Below are 22,385 nucleotides of genomic sequence, written 5' to 3' on the forward strand. Positions count from 1 at the left end.
TACTTAACATCTCTTGTCTTAAGTGACAGCAAATGGGATGAACAAAAATCACTTTTCTCAGCAGATGTAGTTCAGGGATCCGTCTGAGACATCCAGAAATTTCAACATCATTTGAAGCTGTTATTTAATGCGATTTTTCCCCATGTATAATGATTTTTCAAGTCCTTGTACAGCAAGTCCTTGTATTTACAGCAATTTGAAAGTTGTAACCTTTCTACAAGTCCCTTTCTTTTATGCTGATTGTATCTCCAATTAACCTGGGATGTAATTCTGGCAGTATCTTTGAGCTGATACTGCATATGACACCCCCCAGTCAAATGTGAAAGCCCTAAAGAGAGAACATAGGGAGTTAGCAGCATACATCTGGTGATGGGCAACCTGAAATAGCAGAGGAATCATCAGCTTCTCCTTGCCTTGTGTTGTGCAGTCATCTATAGGCTTGAAATCCCAGTGTGTGGTATAGCATCATCTCCACAGTTCTTATCTCTTATGTCTACAAACAAAAGAAGTGAGCAAGAGAAAATGAGTACGCTTGTCCAAGGGAGATTTGTTCTGTGATCATGTTTAATCAAACACGTAATCAACATTTAATCAAACATTTAATAAACTGCTTGCATTTTTCCTTCTAATTAGTTGCTGCCAATTATTGGGATTGAAGAGTTGAGTTTCAGGGCGGAGCCAGACAAAAATAACCCAGAGGAAAACAACTAGCTGTGCCTTTGTGTCTGCCTTTCCAGCTCCTACGCAAAAGCTGGATCAGCTGTTTATACATCTGCCTCCTTAGCCATGATAAGGACAATGGTAATTTGGTAGATTAGAATAGAAATTTAGCTTTTTATTCTTCCCTTTAAGAGGGATTTAGGTTATCTTATAAACTCATCAGCGTGTTGTGATCACACCAATGTTGTAATGGGGAGGGACAGGTACCAGAGAATCTAGGTAAGTCCATAAAGGGAAACAAATGTAAAAGATGCAGCTGAACTGCTTTTTTTCTAAGAGGGAGAACGAGGGTATGAGTAACAGAGCTTCGGTATGATGGTATGATTTGGCTTGTCGAGGCAGCTTCTAGAAAATTTGAGGAGGCCCAGGAAATTGTCTGGTTCTTCCAGTTACACAGTGTAGCAGACCTCCCAGCAGATCCGAATCTGGATCCAGACAACAGAGTCTGGTTAGAAAATGTTATAGCATTTTGGGGGTTGTATATCAGCTCCTGTGTGTCCTGGCCAAATTTGGGAAAGTTGTTGTCTTAAAACACGTGTGCTCAGTCACTGATGGAAAGGATGGGTGTAAGAGCTGCTGTCTAGGATAAGTTTTGAAAAAAACAAGGGCAGGATTAATTGGAGCGTCCTCTGTGTGTGTACCCCAGTGTGTCTGTGTGAGACAGATTAACAGCAAGATGTGCCATGGAAGGTCAAGGGTGTGGGAGACAGCAAGGCACATGCTGTGGGTGTTGGCCCCAGGCAGAGCTCCGAAGGTGACCTTTTGGGCAAAGTGGTGCCTCCAGGAGGACTGAAGCTGATCAGAAAAAATTGCCTGGTTCAGACAGATGGGATGCTCTAAATTTCTTGTAAGCAAACAGGATTTACGTTGAAGAACTTTTGTCTTTGTCATTCACTTTACCTTATGGAGGGATCTGCATTTTGTCTAACAGCTTGGATAAAAAACAGGCAGTAGTTGTGGTTTATGATTTATAAAAGGTTTTTTTTCCTCTTATTGCACCGTAAACAATCCACTGAAGCAAACAAGAAAATGGGTGTTCTGGCAGACCTGTACATATGCTACTGCTTAAAGCAAGAAGTCTATGTACTGGAGGAAATAGGGAGAATTTTAATCTTTCTTTAACAGCAAACTTCAGTGTAATGTAAAGCAGATAAAATGCCTGATAAAATAGATAACACACACAGATGCGCTTCTCTGAAGTGGTCTAGACAACAGGACAGTGAATTTTCACCACCTAGGGTTTCTCGGAGATACTCTTTTGTCCTTTTCGGGTGCAGAAACTATCGTGAGTGATGGAGACTTTTTGTTGCACTGTCTAATCTCTGCTCCAGCTTCAAGTTTGCGCTTTCTGACCTTGGCTGATCCTGTGCGTAACAATCCTATGTTCATCCCTGCCCAAAGCTTTTGGTGTATTTCTGTGAATCTTCATGACCTACATTGCCTTGACAGTAAAAGGTTGGCAGCAGTGCCTTGTTCCATGTGTTGGATTTCCCTCTCCTCAAATTGCAGCCCCATCCAATGAGACCAATGAAAAACTCTATTCTCTTATCTGAACCTTTTGGTAAGGTTTTTGCCCAGGCTGTGTGGGGTGTTTGTTTTTTTTTTTTTGTCACACCTTCCCTCCCCCCCCATGTTCACATCAGCTATTAGTATTATTCTGTATGCTGTATAATAAAAACCTTTTATTAATTTGCTGTCTCTCCATTTAGATCCTTTTTTTTTGTAAGTAGGACCATACTCAAATATTGCACGTTGCAGACATTTTATTTGCTTTTCAGGATCATGTGTAACTTGTGCAGATCACCAAGATGATTCACTGCAGCACTGTCAAACGCTCTATCCCGTTGCTTCTCAGGGAAGTTGGCCACGTGTCAATAAATGGAATATTTTCAAACAGTATGATCATCAGTTGTTGGAAGCCAGGCTTTCGTTTTATTGCAAGCCTCTCTAATGAGGCTTCCAAATAAAGTAAAATAATTTTTCTTTGATCTATGTTGATGTAAACTCAAGCAGAAGAGTAAGTTGCAGGGGAAGGAAATTCCCATTATTGGTATTGGCATCTGAATCTGTTCAAATGGAGAAAAGTAAGCCAGTTCACATTTCTTTAATTTGCACCATATATTTTCTGCTGAACATCTTTTTCTTCTCAAATAGGGTACTAGGCTGCAGAACTGCACTTTTCAAATTCCAAGTGCTTTTCTGTTTTCTATTGACGTGGTTCATACGGTGTCTGGGGGGAGCTGCGTAGCGAAATAAAGGTGAAACACAAATGGTACTGGAACTGCTTTTAGCCAACTTTTTATTTGGGGCTTAACCAGCCAGTCCTCTTTAAAATAACAGCTGCATTCATAAGTGCCCCAAACTAAAGGCTGGAGCTTGAAATGCATCTCAAAGGAGCAAACAAAACAGGAACTAACTGGATGAGTTATGTGAGCCTGAACTGATGCAGAGTTTGAGGAGAAAAGATTTCTAGGAACATCTCTTACTTAATTATTTTGTGCTAAACCTTTCCATGGATGTGCTTTTAACCTGATGAAACATTGGATTGGTATCTGTGACAGTGTGTAGAGCTGGCCACAATAACTTCTCACCATAGGCTCTTGTTGTCAGTTATGTCTATGAATCTATGACTGACTCTAGTTCCATAAGTGAAGAGGAAAATTTGTTCCTTGCATAGGCAAACAGTGGTCACTTGGTGAGTGTAGGAGACAAGAAATCACAAATGCTCTCAAAGCTAATGAAACTTCAGGGAGACTTGGTGTCTGACTTGTATAGTGCCAAAACATAAAGGGCCATCCCTTATGGAGGGGGGGAAAAAAGTTGCAATCAGGTTTCTTCAGTGAGCAGACATGTTAACTTTCTCTTGTTTGTATAATGAAGTTTTGCATGAAGGAAAAAGCCCCAGACACCTATATATCTTACTTGAAGCCTGGCTGGAGATGAATAAACTCATTTTTGCATGGCAAGTTGCTGAACTTAAATACGTCTCTAATTTCTGCCAAAAAAATGCCCAGACTCTTTTAGAGATCCAAGAAGTGAAAAAAAAAATTGTGTATTACACATTTCTCCTGCGTGTCTCAGTGGGTGTCTGGCCTCTATAAAAACTCCCAAAAGGTTTATTCAAGGCTGTTTGCCAAAGTCTTGGAAAGTTGCAGTGGATGTACAGCATTTGGTTTCAGGGTTAGTGGACTAAAAGCCATTTCTACATGAAAGCTGGCTTGGCAGACATGCTCTTCTTTCTGTACCCCTTGGTTTTAGCAAAGTGGAGGTGTGTGTTCGTTCTCCCTTGCGGTGTGCAGGAGACCTGCAGAACCTGCAGTACCAGCCTGGGGCCCAGCAGAGCCTCTTCTCACTGACCATACTGGACTGATGGTCTTTGTGCAGCATGCTTATGTTGAAGATGAGAGCAGCTGAAGCTCCTTCTCAGAATGTCAAGGCAAGCCACTAGACTACTTTTATTTGGGTAAAAGGCAGGAATCCAGATAAGACTTATGAAAGTAAGTGGAGCACTTGTAGCATGCTGGTGAGAGGTGATGGGGAGGGGGCAGAAGGAGGGGTGTGGAAGTGGCAGCTTGTAGCCTATACACAAGTCTACTTTAAAGTACCTCTTTTTTTTAATTATTGCTTTATTCTGTTTAAGAAACTCAATTCTGAGCTTTGATTAGTGTGTGAGAATCTAACAGACACAGAGGGCTTTTTAGGTTGGCTTGCCATACCTATGCCCTTTTGTAGAAAGGTATTTGTAGGAAGGAGATTCCCCCCTGGATACTCTTAATTCATTCTTGGGATTTGAAGGATTATGACAAAATTTCTTCTTCAAAATTTCTTCTTGAAAGCCTCTATGCTGTTACAATAGATGCCTCAAAGTGGTCTTAATATGCTGAGCATCAACTTTACAGGAGACCCGCAAGCTCTCTGCAAACCTTCCAGAGGCTTGAAGAAGACACACTTGAATCATTTCTTGCTATCAGAGTTGATTTGCGTTGCTAGAACCCCAGAGTGCTGTGGTAGTTCTCTGGGTCGATGGTGTGGGATGCTTTACAAATGCACTGCCTTAGAGGCATTAGAGTCTCTAGTTAAGACAAACCGTGGGTAATGGTTCTGGTAAATGATTGTTTCTGATATGGTTTCTTTTTCTGTATGCTTTTGTCAGGTAGCTGTGTGCAAGCTCCAACGAGATTGTTAAAATGACTATGGCAGATACCTAAAACTAAGAGAAGTCCTGAAGTGGTCAGATTCTCAGAGGGCAATTGTCAGGCACTTTCAGAAAGTCTGCTTACTGTAGGCTAAGATAGGTTGGGCACTCAGAATTCTTACGTGAGCTTGAGAGACCAAACCAATTTACCTTTTGTCATCTTTTCTCTTCTGTTCTTTCGCTTTCCTCTTCCAAAAAAATGAGAGTTGCTGTCAATAGAGTTATGCACGTTGTAGGTTAGCTTACCAGATGTATTGTACTTCTTCAATCTGAATTCTCCCTGTCCAAATAGAACAGGGAGGTATGTAGGGCATGACGTAAATATATTTAATCTGAAGATCCGTCCCTCTAGATAGATAGATATAGTGAGATATATAGATAGGTAAATATAGCTAGATTTATGTTATCAGCCCAAATCCCTGTATTGTTTCTTTAACCTTGCTTGGTAGCTGATAACAGTATGCCATTTGCATTAATACTGGTAAACCAATATTCATGATTCAGGCAGCTTATCTGCAATAATAGAGAAGAATCATTTGTTGCCTAAATCTGATCGAAAGTGCTTAAGTCTAAAACCACTAATGAAACAACTTTCTGGGTGTCTTAATGTATGTCGTGATGCTGTATTGTTCAGATGAAGGGAAAAATGTATGCTGTCACTATGCAAACCTCATCTTGCCTTATAAAAGTCACAGAAACCTTGAATATATTTGATTAACCAAAACATGGGAGGTAGCTGTTTTAATAAGGGGACATTGGTAGTTGTTACAATTCTGAGAGAAAGCTCTCTATAAAATATGTGCGCAGGTTTTACTAGCCTTGGTGTACATAAGGTAAAAATTAAAACACATGTTGAACGGTAAGTGACTTTATGTTGGGTCACAATGAACAGTGAGGCAGAAGCCTAAAGGAAGCCCCAGAATAAACCAAGGCTTGCTTGCATCTGGCTTAATTCTTTTATTTCTGAGAGAGCTGTTCTCCTCCTAGGTGGATATCTGTAAGAGCAACCTGATTTTGTTGGCCTTCCAGTACAGATGTGGGGTGGGCCAGTTTTTTCCCCACTCACCTTGACAGCCTTGCCAATGCTGCAACAAAAAGATCTATTCTCTTCTTACCCCTGCTCTGCCCTTTTCGTCCTGTTTTTCTTTTCCAGTTGGAGTGGGACTACTGTTCAGTCTATCTTTGACTGTAGTACAAGAAGATACCAGTGAGATAGCTTTAAACAAACCAGTTCAGGGGATTTTGAGAGTGAAAAATAAAGTTTTTTTTTCTGCAAAACCCATAAGCTGGCTACATCCTCAGGTGAGCATTGCAGTCTGCACTAAGCTGTGTGCTGCCACAATAAAATAGCTCTTTGTACCTGAGCTGAGCAGTTTAAAGCTAGGTGAGGCTCCAGTTTCTAGATAGATTCATAGGTAGGTAGGCAGAAGCATAGACGTATGCGTTGATTCAACTCTCTATGCATTGCTTCAGCACTTGTTAATTATTAGTTTCTGTTGCAAAAGATGTGGTCTTTGAAAGGAGGCAGTCAGGCAGGAAGCTTGATTATCTTGTCTGATGCAGTTCAAGGATTTACTGGTAAACCTTTCTGTTCAAGAGTTGATACTGCTCAGAAGCAATGCAGAGGCCAACATAATTATAGGTGGAGTTCGCAGGAGTGGTGCTACAACTGACTTCAGATGCCATGGTATCTCAGTCTAAGAGAATAGGCATTTCACTAATCCTGTTAGCTAGTTTGGTTTGACAACCGTCTGAGCATAAAGTTAGAAAGACACGTGCAAAGATAGGAGGAATTCCGCATATCGCTGGACAAAGCTTACTGAAGGGCATCAAGATGCAGCTGGTATACAGTATAAACGTAAAGCTGTATCAGTCTGTCATTGCACGATTTGTGAGCTGCCAGCTCTCCCTGCCGTGACAAGGAGATTCCCAAGATGGTGATGCTTCATAGGGGAGAAACTTTAAGCCTCAACTGAACCTGCAGCCCTGCACTTTGAGTTGCAGCACTTTTGTAGCTGAGTGTGCCCTTGTCTGTAAGTCCTCTTAAGAGCTTCGGCATAAGAAATCTATTAGCTGTAGCCACAGGAGCTTCAGGGTATTTCCTGACAGTAAATACCTCCAGTAAACTGCCAGCAGGGTCACTAAGTGTTTCTTTACATTTACTGGTCTTTGTTTTGTGTGACTGTTTGTGACTGACCATCCTAATTTGTTGTTAACTTTCTTAAAATGGCATTGTTCTGGCAGCCCTTTCTAATGCCATTTCGCACAGTTGCTTACCATTACGTTGTGTTTTTTGAGTGCCTAGGGTGTTCTCTTCTTTGAAATGAAAAAGGTGGTGACTCGTGTCATCTGGAAAACTGAAAAATACTATCTGCTTATTGGATCCACCATTGGTGCAGGGGAGAAGTGGAAGTATCCATTTCCCATTAGCTTTCAGACTGGTGCAGTTCTAGCAGCGTTACCCAGAAATGACACTGATGAATCTTCATCCATTGAGTCAATGCGAGTTGTCCTTTCAGCGTAGGTAGCTTTTCATGGGAAGTCTTTCAGTATGGTTTTATTTGCCTTACATTCCAATTTAGTACTGGAGGAGTTGAGGAGACACTCATATCTGCCTTCCTACTTCAACATAATAGGTGTTAAGAAGTGGGATATAGTTTTTCCTGCAATTTGGCAATACCTGGAAAGTCAGAAGTAAACACAATACCAGTTTGCTAACTAAGTACCTCTTGGCGAATAGTGCATTGCCCTTCTTGCCCAAGTTGCGTGAAGATTCCCTTGATGAAGGAGAAAATCTGCATACCTGATTTCTAGGGCTCCACTGGCAATGGGAAATGGAAGGTTTTAGAATCTTTTTTGCTGACTAGTGACTTTCTCTGTGATTTAAGAGAATTAGACACTAATAATTTAACTGCTGGTTTAAATTAATATGGGAGGAGAGTTACTAAGAATATTATAAACCATAAATTTTTAGAAGCTTGATTTCAGAGAATAAAATATCTAAGTGTTTTATGGTTATAGTACCAAGAAGTTTTATCAACACATGCATAAAACTTCTGCCTCAGTGTGGCAGCTAATGCAACCTATGATGGCACTGGAGAGCAAGTATGCAATATTAAGCATCCTTCAAATTATAAACCTGTTAATGTGAGGTTATTGCTCATTTTGTTTGTAAAATGTAAATATGTTCATATGTTTCCAGAAGCCTCTAATAGCTTCTGCAGTAAGAGTTTAATACATATATATAAAAGATAAATACCATATCTGTCCCTGGAAGGGATACTGTCTTCTGCCTTGTGATTCTGCTGCCTCTTCTCAGGTCTCATTCAGTCATCACCAGTGCCTCGTGACCTCAGAAAGACTTTTGAAAGGGATGGGTCATGTGTTTGCTTTTTGCAGAGGGTCATATTAACACTGGGGTGACCGGAGTCATGGGGAGACAACGGGAGCTGGGAGCAGAGAGGATATGTGTGCTCTTTGCCGTGCTTAAGGAAGCAAGTAGTTTATTGAAGCCAAAGGATGATGCTGGAACAATTTAGCCTGCAAATTTGAAGGACTCTGACCTTTGGGAAATTAATGTCTTGTAATGGAAGATACAGTGCCAAAACAGTTTGGTTTGAAGATGGTTTTTAATAAGTTTATAAAGAGATCACATAGTGTGGCTGCCTGCCATAGCTGGGAACTGGATCTGATAATGTCTGGTGGTGTAAGCCTGTGGCTGAAGGCTGAACCCTGCCCAATTGCTTATAATTGTCATCAGGTACTAAATATGCCTCTGAATGTCTGGTAGGACAAATAACTCATTGCCTTTAATAATTTTTCTGTGCAGCTGTTAATTTTTCCTTCTTCCCACTGATGGCTCTTCTTTTTTTTTTTTTCTCAAAAGTCGGTGGTTAAAGGTTTTGTGTCCCTGCTGGGAAAGCAGTGAGCATGGGCGCCCGGAACCTGGGGTCACTAGTTCCAAGAAAAGAGTCTGGCAGAGCTCAGCAGCACCGATCCATCTTAAAAGCCTAGTTTAAAAAGAAAACAGATCCTTCTGAGTTTGTATTTACTGACTTTATGGCTTTTATAACTTGGGATATGCAGATTTTATTTCAGCAATACCTGTTTTTTAATGCTGAAATTAGTAGCCCTGTAAAGTTTCACTAAACCATTACTGAAACTTTGTCTTAGTATTTAGTGACTAAAGGCAATTTATTTCCTGTAGTTACTGCTTACAGTGTCTGATTCCTTTCTTTCATGGCTTTTTCCTCCCTGACACTTGAACCTCTGAAGTTGTGATGCTGGATGCTTCCCTGTGTCATTGCTCTTGCTGGATAAAGGGTTAGTGGGTTTCTAGCTGGATCTTTACTGTGAGATGCTGGTGAATGTTTGTGTGTGTTGTGGTGGGGATTTGTGGCATGTGGAAGCATTGCGGTGCTGCAGGTGAATACCAGAGTGTTGCTGCTGCTGCCCTTCCAAGATCCTCTTTTATTTTCTAGTCCCTTTCAGGGTGCTTTGTTCTGATACAGCACTCTTAAGAAGCACTTTTATAGCTGTAAATGGGATGATACAACGCTTTGAAGATGTGGAGAAGATCAGATAGTTCTACCAAATGTCATGTGTGAATGGGGTGGTGGTGTGAAAATCACTTACGGTGTTATAGTGTCTGATGTATGAGGGCTTCTATTGCTCAGACCGTTCCCTGTTTATAAAAACAAGGAAGAAATGCACATATGTGGCTACCCTCTGTGATTTTTTTTTTTTTGTACTTAAAAGGTCCTCTGTGACAGCCCAAGGTCTCGGGTTTTTTTCAGCCCATCTAAAGAGCACTTAGAGTTTAAGTGAGACCTTTTCTCCCCCATACTACATTATCTGTTCCTACCAGATTATAAAGGTGCACTTTATTTCCCTTCTCCTTTGGATCTATGATGCTTTACAGACTGAGAAAATTGAGGACTCCCTCCCCCAAATGCCAGCTTTTGATCCATTTCAGTCATAAATCTTACCAAAATACCGATTACTGAAGGGGAAAAGCTTGCTGAAAGGTAAGAATAGCTGGATATAAATTGGTAAAATTAACTCTGATTGATTGCCTGCTTGATAGTCTGTGTGCAAAAAAACAAACCACAAAAAATCCCCACGTTACAGCTGAGTCTTGCCGTGTTTCAGGCGCCCTCAGTTAACTTCTGCGTGCACTGATGGCTGCTGCTGCGAGCCGGGGCCCCTGGACAGCGAGCACCCCGGTGTTGGGGTTGCCACTTGGTTGTTTCCCTGACAGACAATAAGGTGGAGTCCATCTGATGAAAAATAATAAAAGCAAGGTTCCTCACAAATATTTAGTAACAGAAATGCAGGGTATTCTGCTGATGGAAAAAGTAAGGCAAACGAGCTGAGCTTGTCTTTGTGCCAGGAGGAGAAACTAGCTGTCCACAAGGTTGCGGATGGCCAGTATTGCTGCTTTTCATGCTTTGCTTTGGTATTGCTTGCCCGGTGCCTTCCTCAGTGTCTGATAATTTCAGTGTGGTGGAAAGTCTTAGTGGCTGCAGCTTTTTGCTCTGCCAAAACTCCCTTTGATGGCAATGTATTGCTTTTCTGGGAAAATGCTTTTTTTTTTTTACATCAAAGCAATACATTATTATTATATGCCACTTTTTTACATGGAAAATTTTGGAGGTGAAACATTCTATCTGAGAAAATGAACTTCACTGCATGCACTAATAACGTCTTAGGCTATTAAAACAGATACAAAGATTGCCTTTTACTTTTGAAATTGTAAACTCTGTTTGGCATTTTTCAATCTGTCACTCAGACCAGACGGCAAAAATACGTTACTTAATTTAACCATGGCTATGATATACGACCTGATAGTCATTTTCTCTTTTAACTGTCATTCACTATAATGTTCAGGTCCTAGATGCTGTGGGGAATTAGTCCAAACTGTTTACTTTGGATGTTAAAAAAAACCAAACCCAACCCCAAAAGTGATCTATTCTACATAGTTTGAGGCTGTGGTAAGACATCAATTCCAAAACACCAATTAATGTGCTTTTAGTAACTTGATACTGAATTCTTCTCTAAATTCATACTTCATTCTAACTTAAACATGAAGTCAACTTGTGTGGTAATTATTTTAATCGTTATTGCATATGATGAGGCTTGCATTATCCAGTAGAGTTGTTCACTGGTTTCAGATATAGAACTAATAAGTCATAACAAGCTTCTGGGTTTTATTCAGTGTTTCAGGCTAATGCAGTGGTTACTTAGATGTTTCTGGTTTTCCTTTAAATTGTGTTGCAGTGTGTGATTCAGCAGAGCTGTGTGTCGAAGGAAGGGAACACGCAAAGCACCAGTCAGTAATTTGTGCTGCACCTGAATAGGTTTTCATAGCTTTAGGCATATTGGGCCAGTTGAAGACATTGAAACTTTGCTGTAAGTTAGGCGTTTAGTTTTGTCACCTTCAAACACTTTTTCCCCTTCTCTTTTCTCCCAGAAGTTTTCTAACATTTGCTAATAATTCTTTTTTTTTTCCTGGGCTGATGATTGGGGTACAATATCCCTGTCTCGATGATCTTTGGAATGAAATGTATTTTAAAAATAATGACCTCTGGGAATATAGTTTAGAACTGACCATTTTTCAAACATCTGTTCAATAAAAGCGGGCAGACGCAGTCTCTCTTTGACCCAGTTGTGTTGCCTCTTTGGAGGGAGGAGGGAAATACAGCTAATAATGATCATCTTTTTCCCCTCAGAAAAAGAGACTTGCTGTGGGTTTTGCATAGCCTATTGCCAATATAAGAGGCAGCCAGGCCAGCTGGGAATGGGAGACCTTCCTCTGGTAGGCTGTGGCTTGATTTCAAGCTACACGGTAAGAAAGAAGTGTCATGAACAAATCATGAGGGACACAAGAGTAGCAGTCAATACTCCAAGTGAAATAGCCCCCCTGGGAGTCAGCACCTTTGAAACAGGCATTGGTACCTCTGGAAGTATTCTGCCTAGCCTGGACATGTTCTTGTATCCCTCACTTGGTTTTTTTTAACTGTCTCATTTGCCTGGCTTGCCTGCAGAATTTGCAGTTCTCTGCTTGTGTCTGAGTCGCAGTCCTGTACCCATGCAAACATCTGTGCTTTGCGTTGGGAGAGGAGTTTGTCGTAGTATCTCATGTATGTTAAGTGCATCTGCAGTGCATGTCTTAGCATAAGCTTAACGGAAAGCCTGTCCTCTGCTAAAGAAACAGCCGAAAAGAACGAACACGAAGGCTGTAGGATGTATTTTTCTTACTAGTTTTTTAAGCATCATATGAAGGAGTGGTGGCTGTCAGACTCCCAGAGCAGTTATTCGGCAACCGTCTTGTCTCCATTGAGGGTCCCGCACAGACAGGCCCTTGTTGGTGAATTGCTTGTGGCCCACAGCCTGCTTCGTTCTGTCTATTTTTTTATTTTTGGAGGGTCCTAGAGTTTCTCGTGTAGGATCAGCTTTCTTTCCGTGCCTTTCCCCAAGCCCTTTCACATGTGACGTGAAGCAGTTAGTGTGGTTAGATGGTATTGCATGCTTGATTGCATAAGGGATGCTTGCTGCCCTGAGCCTGCAGCTGTGACTTGCCTGGCCAAAAAGCCTGGAGTCACTGGCTTAGGGAATCTTCGAGGTGAAGAATCAGCTAATGCCAGAACTGAGGTGTGTGGTTGCTTCACATCCTGGTTGTTTGGATACCTTTTGTTTTTAAAATAACTTATTTTCAAAAAAAGCTATTTTGGTAGAGCATTTTTCTGAAATAAACTAATCCTCAAAATATGCATGCTTCTGTGGTTTCTGGTCCCCTGGGCTTAAGTATAAAAAGTTCTCATGTTTCAGGTAACCAAAGGGGATCCCCCCCACCTTCTGAAAAAGGGGAAGACCCAGTACTACAAGCCAACCTTTGTAATCGCTTCCTCCTTCCTGTAGCTTTTTAAGCTTGTGTGACACCATACCCAACAGCAGGCACCCCTTCCCTCCCTGCTTGTGTGCTGATCTGGCTTCTTCCTTTCTGCTGGGGCAGCACAATCGGTTTCAGTAGTCCCAGTAAATTTGCAAAGTCCATTTTGGGGGGATTATAGAAAACTTCTGGACTGATTCTTTGTCAAGTGGATTTGGCAACCAACTTGCAAGTGTTTTTCTTCTTCAAAGTAGAACAAAGCTTATTCAGTGTGTTTGCAGGCATGGCAAGAAATGCAGCCTTTGCCATCAGCCTCTATTCTTCAAGGGGCTCTGGAGGAGTCTTGTCTGAAGCCTGGTGTATTTCAATGGCAATTTTGAGTTGTTCTGTTTACTCCAGGGCAGACACAGCAAAAATGTAGCTGGTTTGGTTATTTTAAGTTTTAGCTTACAATACTTTGAATGCTTTTGAGTAGACTGCTGCCCTAATTTACAAAAAAGCATTCCCCACCTAGTATTTCTTACTTATCTTGCTTAGCTGGGTGAAAATCATTGTTTCAACAATTTGGCTATTAACTCTTTCTCGATGAGATTCATATTTTCTTCTCAAAACGCAGTTGGAAAGCATCTGGCCAGCCTCAGGTGATGGTCTGTAGCAATGCTTCCCACGCTGTAATGGCAGTATATTAATCACCCACCACTTACAGGCTACTGTTATCTGCAAGAGAGCTTTGAAATTCTCTGCAAGAGGTGCTTGGTTTCATTTTCTTTTTAATTTCCTTGCTGAGCAATGACGAGCTGTCTGTTGTGGCTGTGCAGTGTGTGCTGCTTCTAGGCCAGAGAAACTCCAGGCTGGTAAAGTGGAAGAAGGGAGCAATTTGTGTCATAGATGCTGACTGATAGCCTGTCACTTTAGGCATCTTTGTAATGGCCTCCCAAAAGAAAGACTTACTGTATTGGGCAGAAAACTGGAGGAGCCATTGTGTATTCAGCAGCGTGCAGCAGTTGCAACTATGGACAACACCACAGACGCTCTTAGATAGAAAAGCATTGAGGGCGGAATTAGGCAGTCCTGCTCCTTGACCTCCCCAAAAAGGATCTTTGGTTTTCACATAGGGGGTTAGTGGAAACGAGGAAGAGAGATCCCTGTCTTGTGCTTGCTGAGGCTTTTGATTTTTAAGTTAAATTTCCTATGTCTTCAAAGTGAGGAGAAGGTTGTAATATATTTAAATAGCCTGCATATATTGGGAGGGTGGCATGGAGCAGGGATGGCTGGGCTTTCTGCCAGGGATTCATTCCTGCTCTCAAGACTAGAGCAGAAATGGTTTGTTTTGCTTGGTAACTTGTCAAATGCAATGACTGAGCATTGTCTGGCTGCATGTACCTGAATCTCAATTCTCATACCAGCAGAGTAGACAGCCATCTCTACAGATCTGCCTAAATTGGCTCTACCAATTGCAGTTCTCAACATTTTGGTGTATAATTAGTAAGCCTCTCCAGTCTCTTATCCCTAGTGTTTCAGGATCACTAGAACTATTCCCCGTGGCCAATGCAACTTTCAGAGGCTTGGGCCTTTCTGACAAACCCCAAGTATTTGAACTCTGCTCTTGCAGGAGCCAGAGTGACTGCAAGTCTTTGACCTGAAGTCCAAGGATGTGTCTAAACCATGGGGCATTGCACTCTCTAGTGTCCCCACATCCAGACTAGATGTCCGCCATCTAGAACGCAGGGTATCACAGTACGCTGTGTCTGTCACCCTCGTCACATACCTGGGTGTGTGTCCCTTTCTGCCCAAAGGAAACCACAGCACTGGGGGCTGATGCACACACTGAGTCCCATTCCAGCCAGTTGATGCTTGCTTGGGCTGGGACAGTGGAGCATACTGGGTTGAATCTGTACGTGTTTGCTTGCATGGCTGCTTGTGTAATTTATTAGCTTTTCTTTGGGCACGATGTAAGGATTGTTGCCTCTGCTGAGGCCAGCACAGTTAGGTCCATCTGACACAGTGTGGTACCAATCACTAGCTGGAGTTTTAAGTGATTGTGGTTTTGAGGCACTGCTTCCAGAATGGGTCATCTGTCTTGAGCAGTGGATCTATGGGGATGTATCTGCGATGGAGTTGCAGCAGGATGACACATCTGGGCAGGGTGCTCCAGCTGCGGGGCAGTCTCTCTGTTCTGGACCTGACCTGTGCCTGTACCCTTCCTTCGTCCCCTTCCCTGCTCTGTCTGCAGGGCTAGTCTGTGGAGCCAGCTTGGGTATTTTTGTGCTTGTGATGAAGACAAACCATGGGACTGCTTAAAACTTTCTTGGCAAGGGTTTCAAGCAGAGAACAACTGATGCAAGTCACTCTGTGTGTGTGTGTGTGTGTAGCTCTGGGAAGTGTTCTGTGTACCAAGATGATGGGGATAGAACCAGGCTCTAAATAAGAGGATCGGTGGTTGCAAGGTGCTGTGTTCATTCTCCCTGATATTTGTACACGTATCTTTGGATCAAAATCAAAGCTCTATTAAGCATGTGGAATGTGCTGTCGTGCAATTCGCACACTCTGAGGACAGATGAGAAATGAAGAGCAAAGTAGAACTGACTAAAATTGAGATGCTCCCTCCCTAACATCACCCACTTCCTACCTCTGCTCACCTGGCAGCTGTATCAGTCCCAGTGGTGCAGCTGCTTAGTATGCAGCTTATCTTGGGTCACTTCTGAGGCCCTGATTCAGAAGCTGATGAAATGCTTCCTAGGCAGGGAATGGAATTAAACAAGTGCTTTCCTGAATTTGAGTCCGGTCCATTAATGTAGATTTTTATTGTTTGCATTCTAGTATGAAGCAACCCTTTTCCATTCGTGTTTGTTTTTACATTTCCCCACCTTTCCAACATTAACCATTCCTTTTTTTTTCTTTTCTTTTCCAGGAAAAGAGGAGTAGAAGTAGTACAGGTAAGTAAAAACTATATTTGATTTTTTTCCCCCCTCTATTTTCTTACGAAGAAGGTTTACTAATATCAAATGCCGTCATTTAGATGTCAACATGACCTGGGCTTAATTACTTTACTTTCTTCTCCATTCAGTTCTCTGCTACGGTTACTGTTTCTGGAAAAAGAGGATCCCCCTATGTGAGGCATGTGTTGAGCCCATCTAGTCTTAACTCAGAAGGTGCCCTGGTGGAAGTGGGAATGCAGTTAGGCTTTTCTGTCTGTTAATTAATAAGACCTTATAGTTGATTAGGCGATGTTAGTTTGTGTTTATTGCATCCACGGACAGTCAGGCTTAACAGAAGCAGGAGCTGGCCTTTGAAAAACACTATGGCAGAAGGAATGTGCTTGTAAGCCAGTGAGCAGAGAAATGATACTGAAGTGTCTTTAAGTTGTACCCATCTACAGATAAGTTCAGGTGTTGGCTACATTTGTTCTTTCCCAGATCTGAATGGTCATATTTCACACAAGATGTTACTTAAAGGATGATAGCAACTTGGGAAAGGAATTATGTTACTGTGACAGCTGTAACATAGAGCACTATAGCCCTAAAAGATCAAAGGGGAAGCATGCTCTTTCCTTCTGGCTTATTTTGTATACTTAGAAGAGCTGTGTGTCATAGGTTTCACTCTTGCTCATCCTTATGTAGTGCTCATTTTGCACTCTAAGGTGGTCAGTGTGTTCCTCGCACTTGGTTTCTTGTATCTCAGTAGCAGGGATGAAACTGCCTCAATAGAGAGAATGGAGGAGAGAGGAAGAAACTGGGGTCTTAGCCACTGATAGTTGAGGCTGCTCTTAAATCCACGTGAAAGGTGCTTCTCAACACCAGCAGGGAGTAGGAGAACAGCACTTTGAAAAAAAAAAAAAAATTGAAAAATCAGACCATGTTATTTTAAAGAATCCACTATCAGAAAAGGCTTAAAAAAAATCTCATTGCTAGTGAAACTGGAGAATATGTCTTTCAGGTATATGTGGTTGTCTAAGAACTGCATGGTATTACAAGGAAAAAGGGTGTATACTTTACTGGCTGCATTTAATCATTCACCACTACAGCATCACCTTCCTTACTTGTACCTCCTATTGCTCAGAGCTAAGGAGCAGCTTCTTTCGTCAGTTGTGATAATAGCATCTCCAGATTGATAAATACAAACCAGCATTTGTGAAGCGCAGCTTCACAAGCAGCACGGGGAGAAAGCTAGCCTAAATTTGTGTCGCTGTCTAGGGAACACTATTATTTTAATAATACCCCAATGTACTACAATCCAATGTCTGCATTTGTTATATGTGCCTTGCGCCTGCACTGTACATTTAAGCAGCAAGGTGCTTGTATGAGATGAATTCAGTGAGGCACCGATTAGCTGAGCAGAGGGCAAATTCCATTTTACCTTGTGGATCAAAGTGGCTGTCCTTCCATGGGTTACCTGTTAGTCCTCTGATCTTTGTGTAGCTTAATGGCTAATCATCAGATAGACACAAAATAATTGGAAAGGATTTCTTTATTGGAAGAGCATTTTGGGAAACATCTGGACAGAACTAGACAGGACTTTGTGTAAAAATACTTCATGGTCTCAAATTTCACAGCATAGTTGGGATGTGAGACTAACCTGTACTGGGAATTTGTGCCCCGAAGGCATACATCGAACACTGATGCCTGCTGCTCTGCTAGAGCAGGATGGATGGCTGTGTGTGATCACCCCTTGCCTATCACGTGTGTGTTGCTTCATATATCCTGATGCATGTACTTATAGCCAGTGGGGAGCTGATTCAGAAATGGGCTCTTTCTCCATCCAGCATTACTAGAAAGCTTTGCTTGAGTCAGCCTGCATGATCCGTCCTGCTAGCCCTGCTTCTAAGTGGAGGATGTCTTGGTGTCAGTCTGCTGGACAAAGTTTATTTGACAGAGGGAATATTGTTTTTCTGTGTTAAGCAGCAGTATTTCTTTGATTCGTTTCGTCATGTTCTCCTTTAAAGAACCTATCCTGTTCAAGAGAAACCAGCTCTTACACCTGACAATAGACAAGTAACTCAAAACACAAAAATACACAGGCTATTTATCTATTTTCTTCTTTACATAAATTCAGAAATTTTCTAAATGTAGACATGCTTTCCAGTAATAAGTAATGAGTCGGAAGGTAAGGTTCAGTTACTGGCTTCCAGATAGCAAGCGTGATGGACTGGTATGTGCTGACTTCTGTGAATGGACATCAGATTATTCTTTTCCAAAGATGTTGCACAGGAGCAGGAAAGAATTTCCTATTACTAAAGGGAAGTCTTCAAATAAACACCTGTGTGACTTCTGTTTCCTTCCTGCAGCGAGGAATTAGAATGGTCCTCTATTCTTTACCGAGACCGATGAAATCCTCTTATTTTGCTTTCTTAAGGCTAATTGTGCTGTACATATTATCAGTGAGCTGCTGCTAGACAGCAATTAAGATTCTGTGACTTGTGTTCAAGTTCTGTGTTCTGTCTTTCTCAAACTTCCAGTCCCAGCAGAGTGGTTCCAGCTTTCTGTTTTTATTGAGTGGGGAAACATGCACATCTTCCAAAGAGAATAATGGAAGAATAGGACTGGCTGTGGGATGCTAAGCAGGCATCCAGCAGTAAGACATTATTCAAGCATCACACTGAAAACAAACAAAGAACCCCTCAACTTGTGTGGTGATAAGTAATTGGTTTTTTAGAAATACTGATTAAATTCTAACGTGATGAGAATACACTGTGAACTCAATGCACAGGAGCTGAAATGTGTGACATTATATAGTACAATTGGGTAACATCCATCAAGCTACTTGTCTTAAAAGATAGTACAGTAGATGAATCAAATAGAAATTTCATAACCTTGAAAGCTTTTTAAAGACCGTATGAGTCTGAGCCTGCACCCAAACATTTGAGAGCGTGAACGGGTTGGCTCATTTCTGTTTTTCCAGTGGGCAATGGCAGAACTCTGAGTAGCAGCATCTTTAAGATGTGGCAGTGTTTTGGATCTAGATTTGCTTTCATAGAATCGTAGAATCATCGAATCATTAAGGTTGGAAAAGACCTCTAAGATCATCGAGTCCAACCGTCAACCCAACTACACCGTGTCCCTAAGCGCCTCATCTACACGTCTTTTAAATACTTCCAGGGATGGTGACTCAACCACTTCCCTGGGCAGCCTGTTCCAAGGCCTGACCACTCTTTCAGTAAAGAAATTTCTCCTAATGTCCAATCTAAACCTCCCTTGGCGCAACTTGAGGCCATTTCCTCTCATCCTATCGCTTGTTACTTGGGAGAAGAGACCAACACCCACCTCGCTACAACCTCCTTTCAGGTAGTTGTAGAGAGCGATGAGGTCTCCCCTCAGCCTCCTCTTTTCCAGACTAAACAACCCCAGTTCCCTCAGCCGCTCCTCATCAGACTTGTGCTCCGGGCCCTTCACCAGCTTCGTTGCCCTTCTCTGGACACGCTCCAGCACCTCCATGTCCTTCTTGTAGTGAGGGGCCCAAAACTGAACACAGTATTCGAGGTGCGGCCTCGCCAGTGTCGAGTACAGGGGCACGATCACCTCCCTGCTCCTGCTGGCCACACTATTTCTGATACAGGCCAGGATGCCGTTGGCCTTCTTGGCCACCTGGGCACGCTGCCGGCTCATGTTCAGCCGGCTGTCAATCAGCACCCCCAGGTCCTTTTCCTCTGGGCAGCTTCCCACCCACTCTTCCCCAAGCCTGTAGCGTTGCCTGGGGTTGTTGTGGCCGAAGTGCAGGACCCGGCACTTGGCCTTGTTGAACCTCATACAGTTGGCCTCAGCCCATCGATCCAGCCTGTCCAGGTCCCTCTGCAAAGCCTTCCTACCCTCAAGCAGATCAACACTCCCACCCAGCTTGGTGTCATCTGCAAACTTACTGAGGGAGCACTCGATCCCCTCATCCAGATCGTTGATGAAGATATTGAACAGGACCGGCCCCAGTACTGAGCCCTGGGGAACACCGCTCGTGACCGGCCGCCAACTGGATTTAACTCCGTTCACCACAACTCTCTGGGCTCGGCCGTCCAGCCAGTTTTTTACCCAGCGAAGAGTGCACCTGTCTAGGCCGTGAGCCGCCAGCTTCTCTAGGAGAATGCTGTGGGAGACAGTGTCAAAGGCTTTACTGAAGTCCAGGTAGACCACATCCACAGCCTTTCCCTCATCCACGAGGCGGGTCACCTGGTCATAGAAGGAGATCAGGTTGGTCAAGCAGGACCTGCCTTCCATGAACCCGTGCTGGCTGGGCCTGATCCCCTGGTTGTCCCGGACATGGCTCGTGAGCGCCCTCAAAACAAACCACTGCATGATCTTCCCCGGCACCGAGGTCAGGCTGACCGGCCTGTAGTTCCCCGGATCCTCCTTCCGGCCCTTCTTGTAGTTGGGTGTCACATTTCCGCAGCTTAAATCCAAGTCAGTGGGGCAGCTACAAACCAATGTTATATTGCAAGAAAAAAATCAAATGTCTTCCTGGCTTTTAAATATGTCTCTTAACACAATACTGTGCTGTATCTCTTACCTTGTGGCAGGTCATTTGCTTAATTTTTTGAAGTAGGCATCACCACAGTATCAGGGTGCTTTCTGAATTACAGTGCTTACCTGTTTGTACCCCATGAGGTAAGGAAGCACTCTTGTTCTGGTTTTGCAGGAGGGAAGACTGAAGGATGAATCCAAGCTCCTATAAGGGCACCTGTTGCTGTACCAGCCCCAGTGCTATTGCGAGCTGTGCTGCCAAACCTACGCAGCAGGAGTTTCAGCTGCAGCTTTCTCAGCAGGCGTGTGGGGCCACGCACTGCCTGGTGTTGGGGCTTCCCCATGCTGTTCTGCGGGGCACAAAGGGAAGGGAAAAGCACGTGAATGTGGTCAGCAGACCTGGTGTTGCTGGCTTTTTTCCCATGAAAGACAGCACCAATTTGGCTGCATTTAATCTTAAGGCTGCATTTAAGGTATTCTGATTGTGATGCTCTGGCTGTTCCTGTGGCAGTTACGTACCTCCCTTTATGAGGAGGCAGAGGTAGGCCAGTCAGAGCTGTAGGGGGCTTTCTCAGTGTCTGAGTTGCTCCCTGTCATCCCCTCCTTTTTTTTCTTGCCAGCTCTTCCAGCCCCTTGCAGCTGCCTGCTCAGCTGGAATGGCTTGAGCTGGTGGCCAGAGGGTGCTCTGAACAGCTGACAAACATGACTGAAGCCCATCTGCCGTGGCCTGTAGGCAGTTACTGGGCAGGCAGCAGCTGGCAAGGCTGAAGCAGAGCAGTTCTTGCACTAGCATTGGGGTGACTTGCCAGGAAATGCTTACATTGAAGCATTTCTTAATAATTTCTTTCATCACCATTTCAAGGGAAAGACTGCCTCTGAAGTTATGCAGTGGTTGTCTGATGAGACATCTACAATAAAAAAAATCGTATTTTTTAGTAATGGAATCTAGCAAAGAAGGGTTTTGGGTAATTTCTAAAAGGTAAAACTGTTTCTGATAATTTTTTAATAAAAGCTTGGTTTTGTTAATTTCACTCCTCCATCCCCAAAATTAGCATAGGGCCAAATTTAAAATTGCAAGTTGATGATTCTTCTTTAGCCAGTAAAGTATCCAGTTTCTTATGACTTTGTACACTGGCAAGGGAAAGAGAGAACATCTCCATCTACCTTGTTTTTCAGGAAAAATCTGTTTGGCTTAGTTTGAAGAATGTAAGATTGAAAACATGTGCAGTGAAGTGGAAGTCATCACAAGTACCTCTGATGGGGACATGCATTTATTTTTATTTCACAAGCTATGCAAATCCAGAATAATTAGCTGCAGCCCTTTGGCTTCTGACAAATTGCCAGTTCAGTCTTTGTGTGACAAAGTTTGGAGCCTTCGTATTTCTCGCAACTTCAAAGCTGTTTCAAGCACTTCCATGCCCAAGCTTTCCTAGAGCTCTCGCTTGTGTTTTTTATTTTAGAATAGCGAAGATTTCTTATTTTCGGTGGGTATTTTTGGTTCGAATGAACACTAATGCTCTCTTTTATCTTAGAAAGATGTTCTAGTCAGTTGGCTATAAAAGTGGGATTAGTCATTGTATTTCAAGCTGCACATTTTTTAATAGCAGTGGGATATGGAGGACAACATGTTTTTCAATGTGGAACAGCTGATTGTAGTAGTTACAATGGTCTCGGCTGCTGGTTTGTTTTTCTTTTTTCCCCCAACTCTCTGGGAATTGAGATATTTGAAATCTTTTACTGTGAAGAAGAAAACTGTCCTTTGAGCTGTGGATTGAAGCCTGCGAAGGAGAATTGAGGGTCCCCTCCCCCCCTTTTTAATTCTTCAATCAAAGTAAAATACCAATGACAACAGTTTCCACTAATTGTTGCCAGGGAACTGTTGTTTTCTTGAAATGTGGAGAGGTTTATTTTCACATGAAGTATTAATGGAATAAGCTTGGAATGGCAGTGTTCTAACCGAGCAAAGGAGCTTATAAAATCTGTATCCGATAGCATATACAGAAAGATGTGAATGGAAAGCTTCCAAAGCAAGCAGCATTATTGAGATGTTAGAGAGTTGGCTCTAGTACAGGGAGAAGAAAGTTTATTTTCACATGCATGCCAGCCCCTCAGTAAAGTGCATGTTCTCCTGAGG

General features: G+C 42.6%; 1 protein-coding gene across 18 annotated transcripts in view; it reads left to right on the plus strand.

Annotated features, from left to right (window-relative positions):
* Nucleotides 1–22,385, plus strand: part of ITPK1 (inositol-tetrakisphosphate 1-kinase) — a 163,631-nt gene that overhangs the window by 21,891 nt on the left and 119,355 nt on the right. For 13 of the 18 annotated variants that reach the window (XM_075151217.1, XM_075151219.1, XM_075151211.1 and 10 more), the window contains one exon: nucleotides 15,718–15,742. The exons of 1 other annotated variant lie outside the window; for it this stretch is intronic. In XM_075151217.1, the coding sequence (XP_075007318.1) occupies nucleotides 15,718–15,742 (25 nt within the window). Of the gene's footprint in view, nucleotides 1–15,717; nucleotides 15,743–20,426; nucleotides 20,725–22,385 lie in introns of all 18 variants that reach the window. 4 more of the 18 variants (XR_012673825.1, XM_075151209.1, XM_075151214.1 and 1 more) reach the window with 1 other exon arrangement.

The sequence above is a fragment of the Calonectris borealis genome, chromosome 5 (assembly GCF_964195595.1).
Source record: "Calonectris borealis chromosome 5, bCalBor7.hap1.2, whole genome shotgun sequence".
Taxonomy (NCBI): Eukaryota; Metazoa; Chordata; class Aves; order Procellariiformes; family Procellariidae; genus Calonectris; species Calonectris borealis.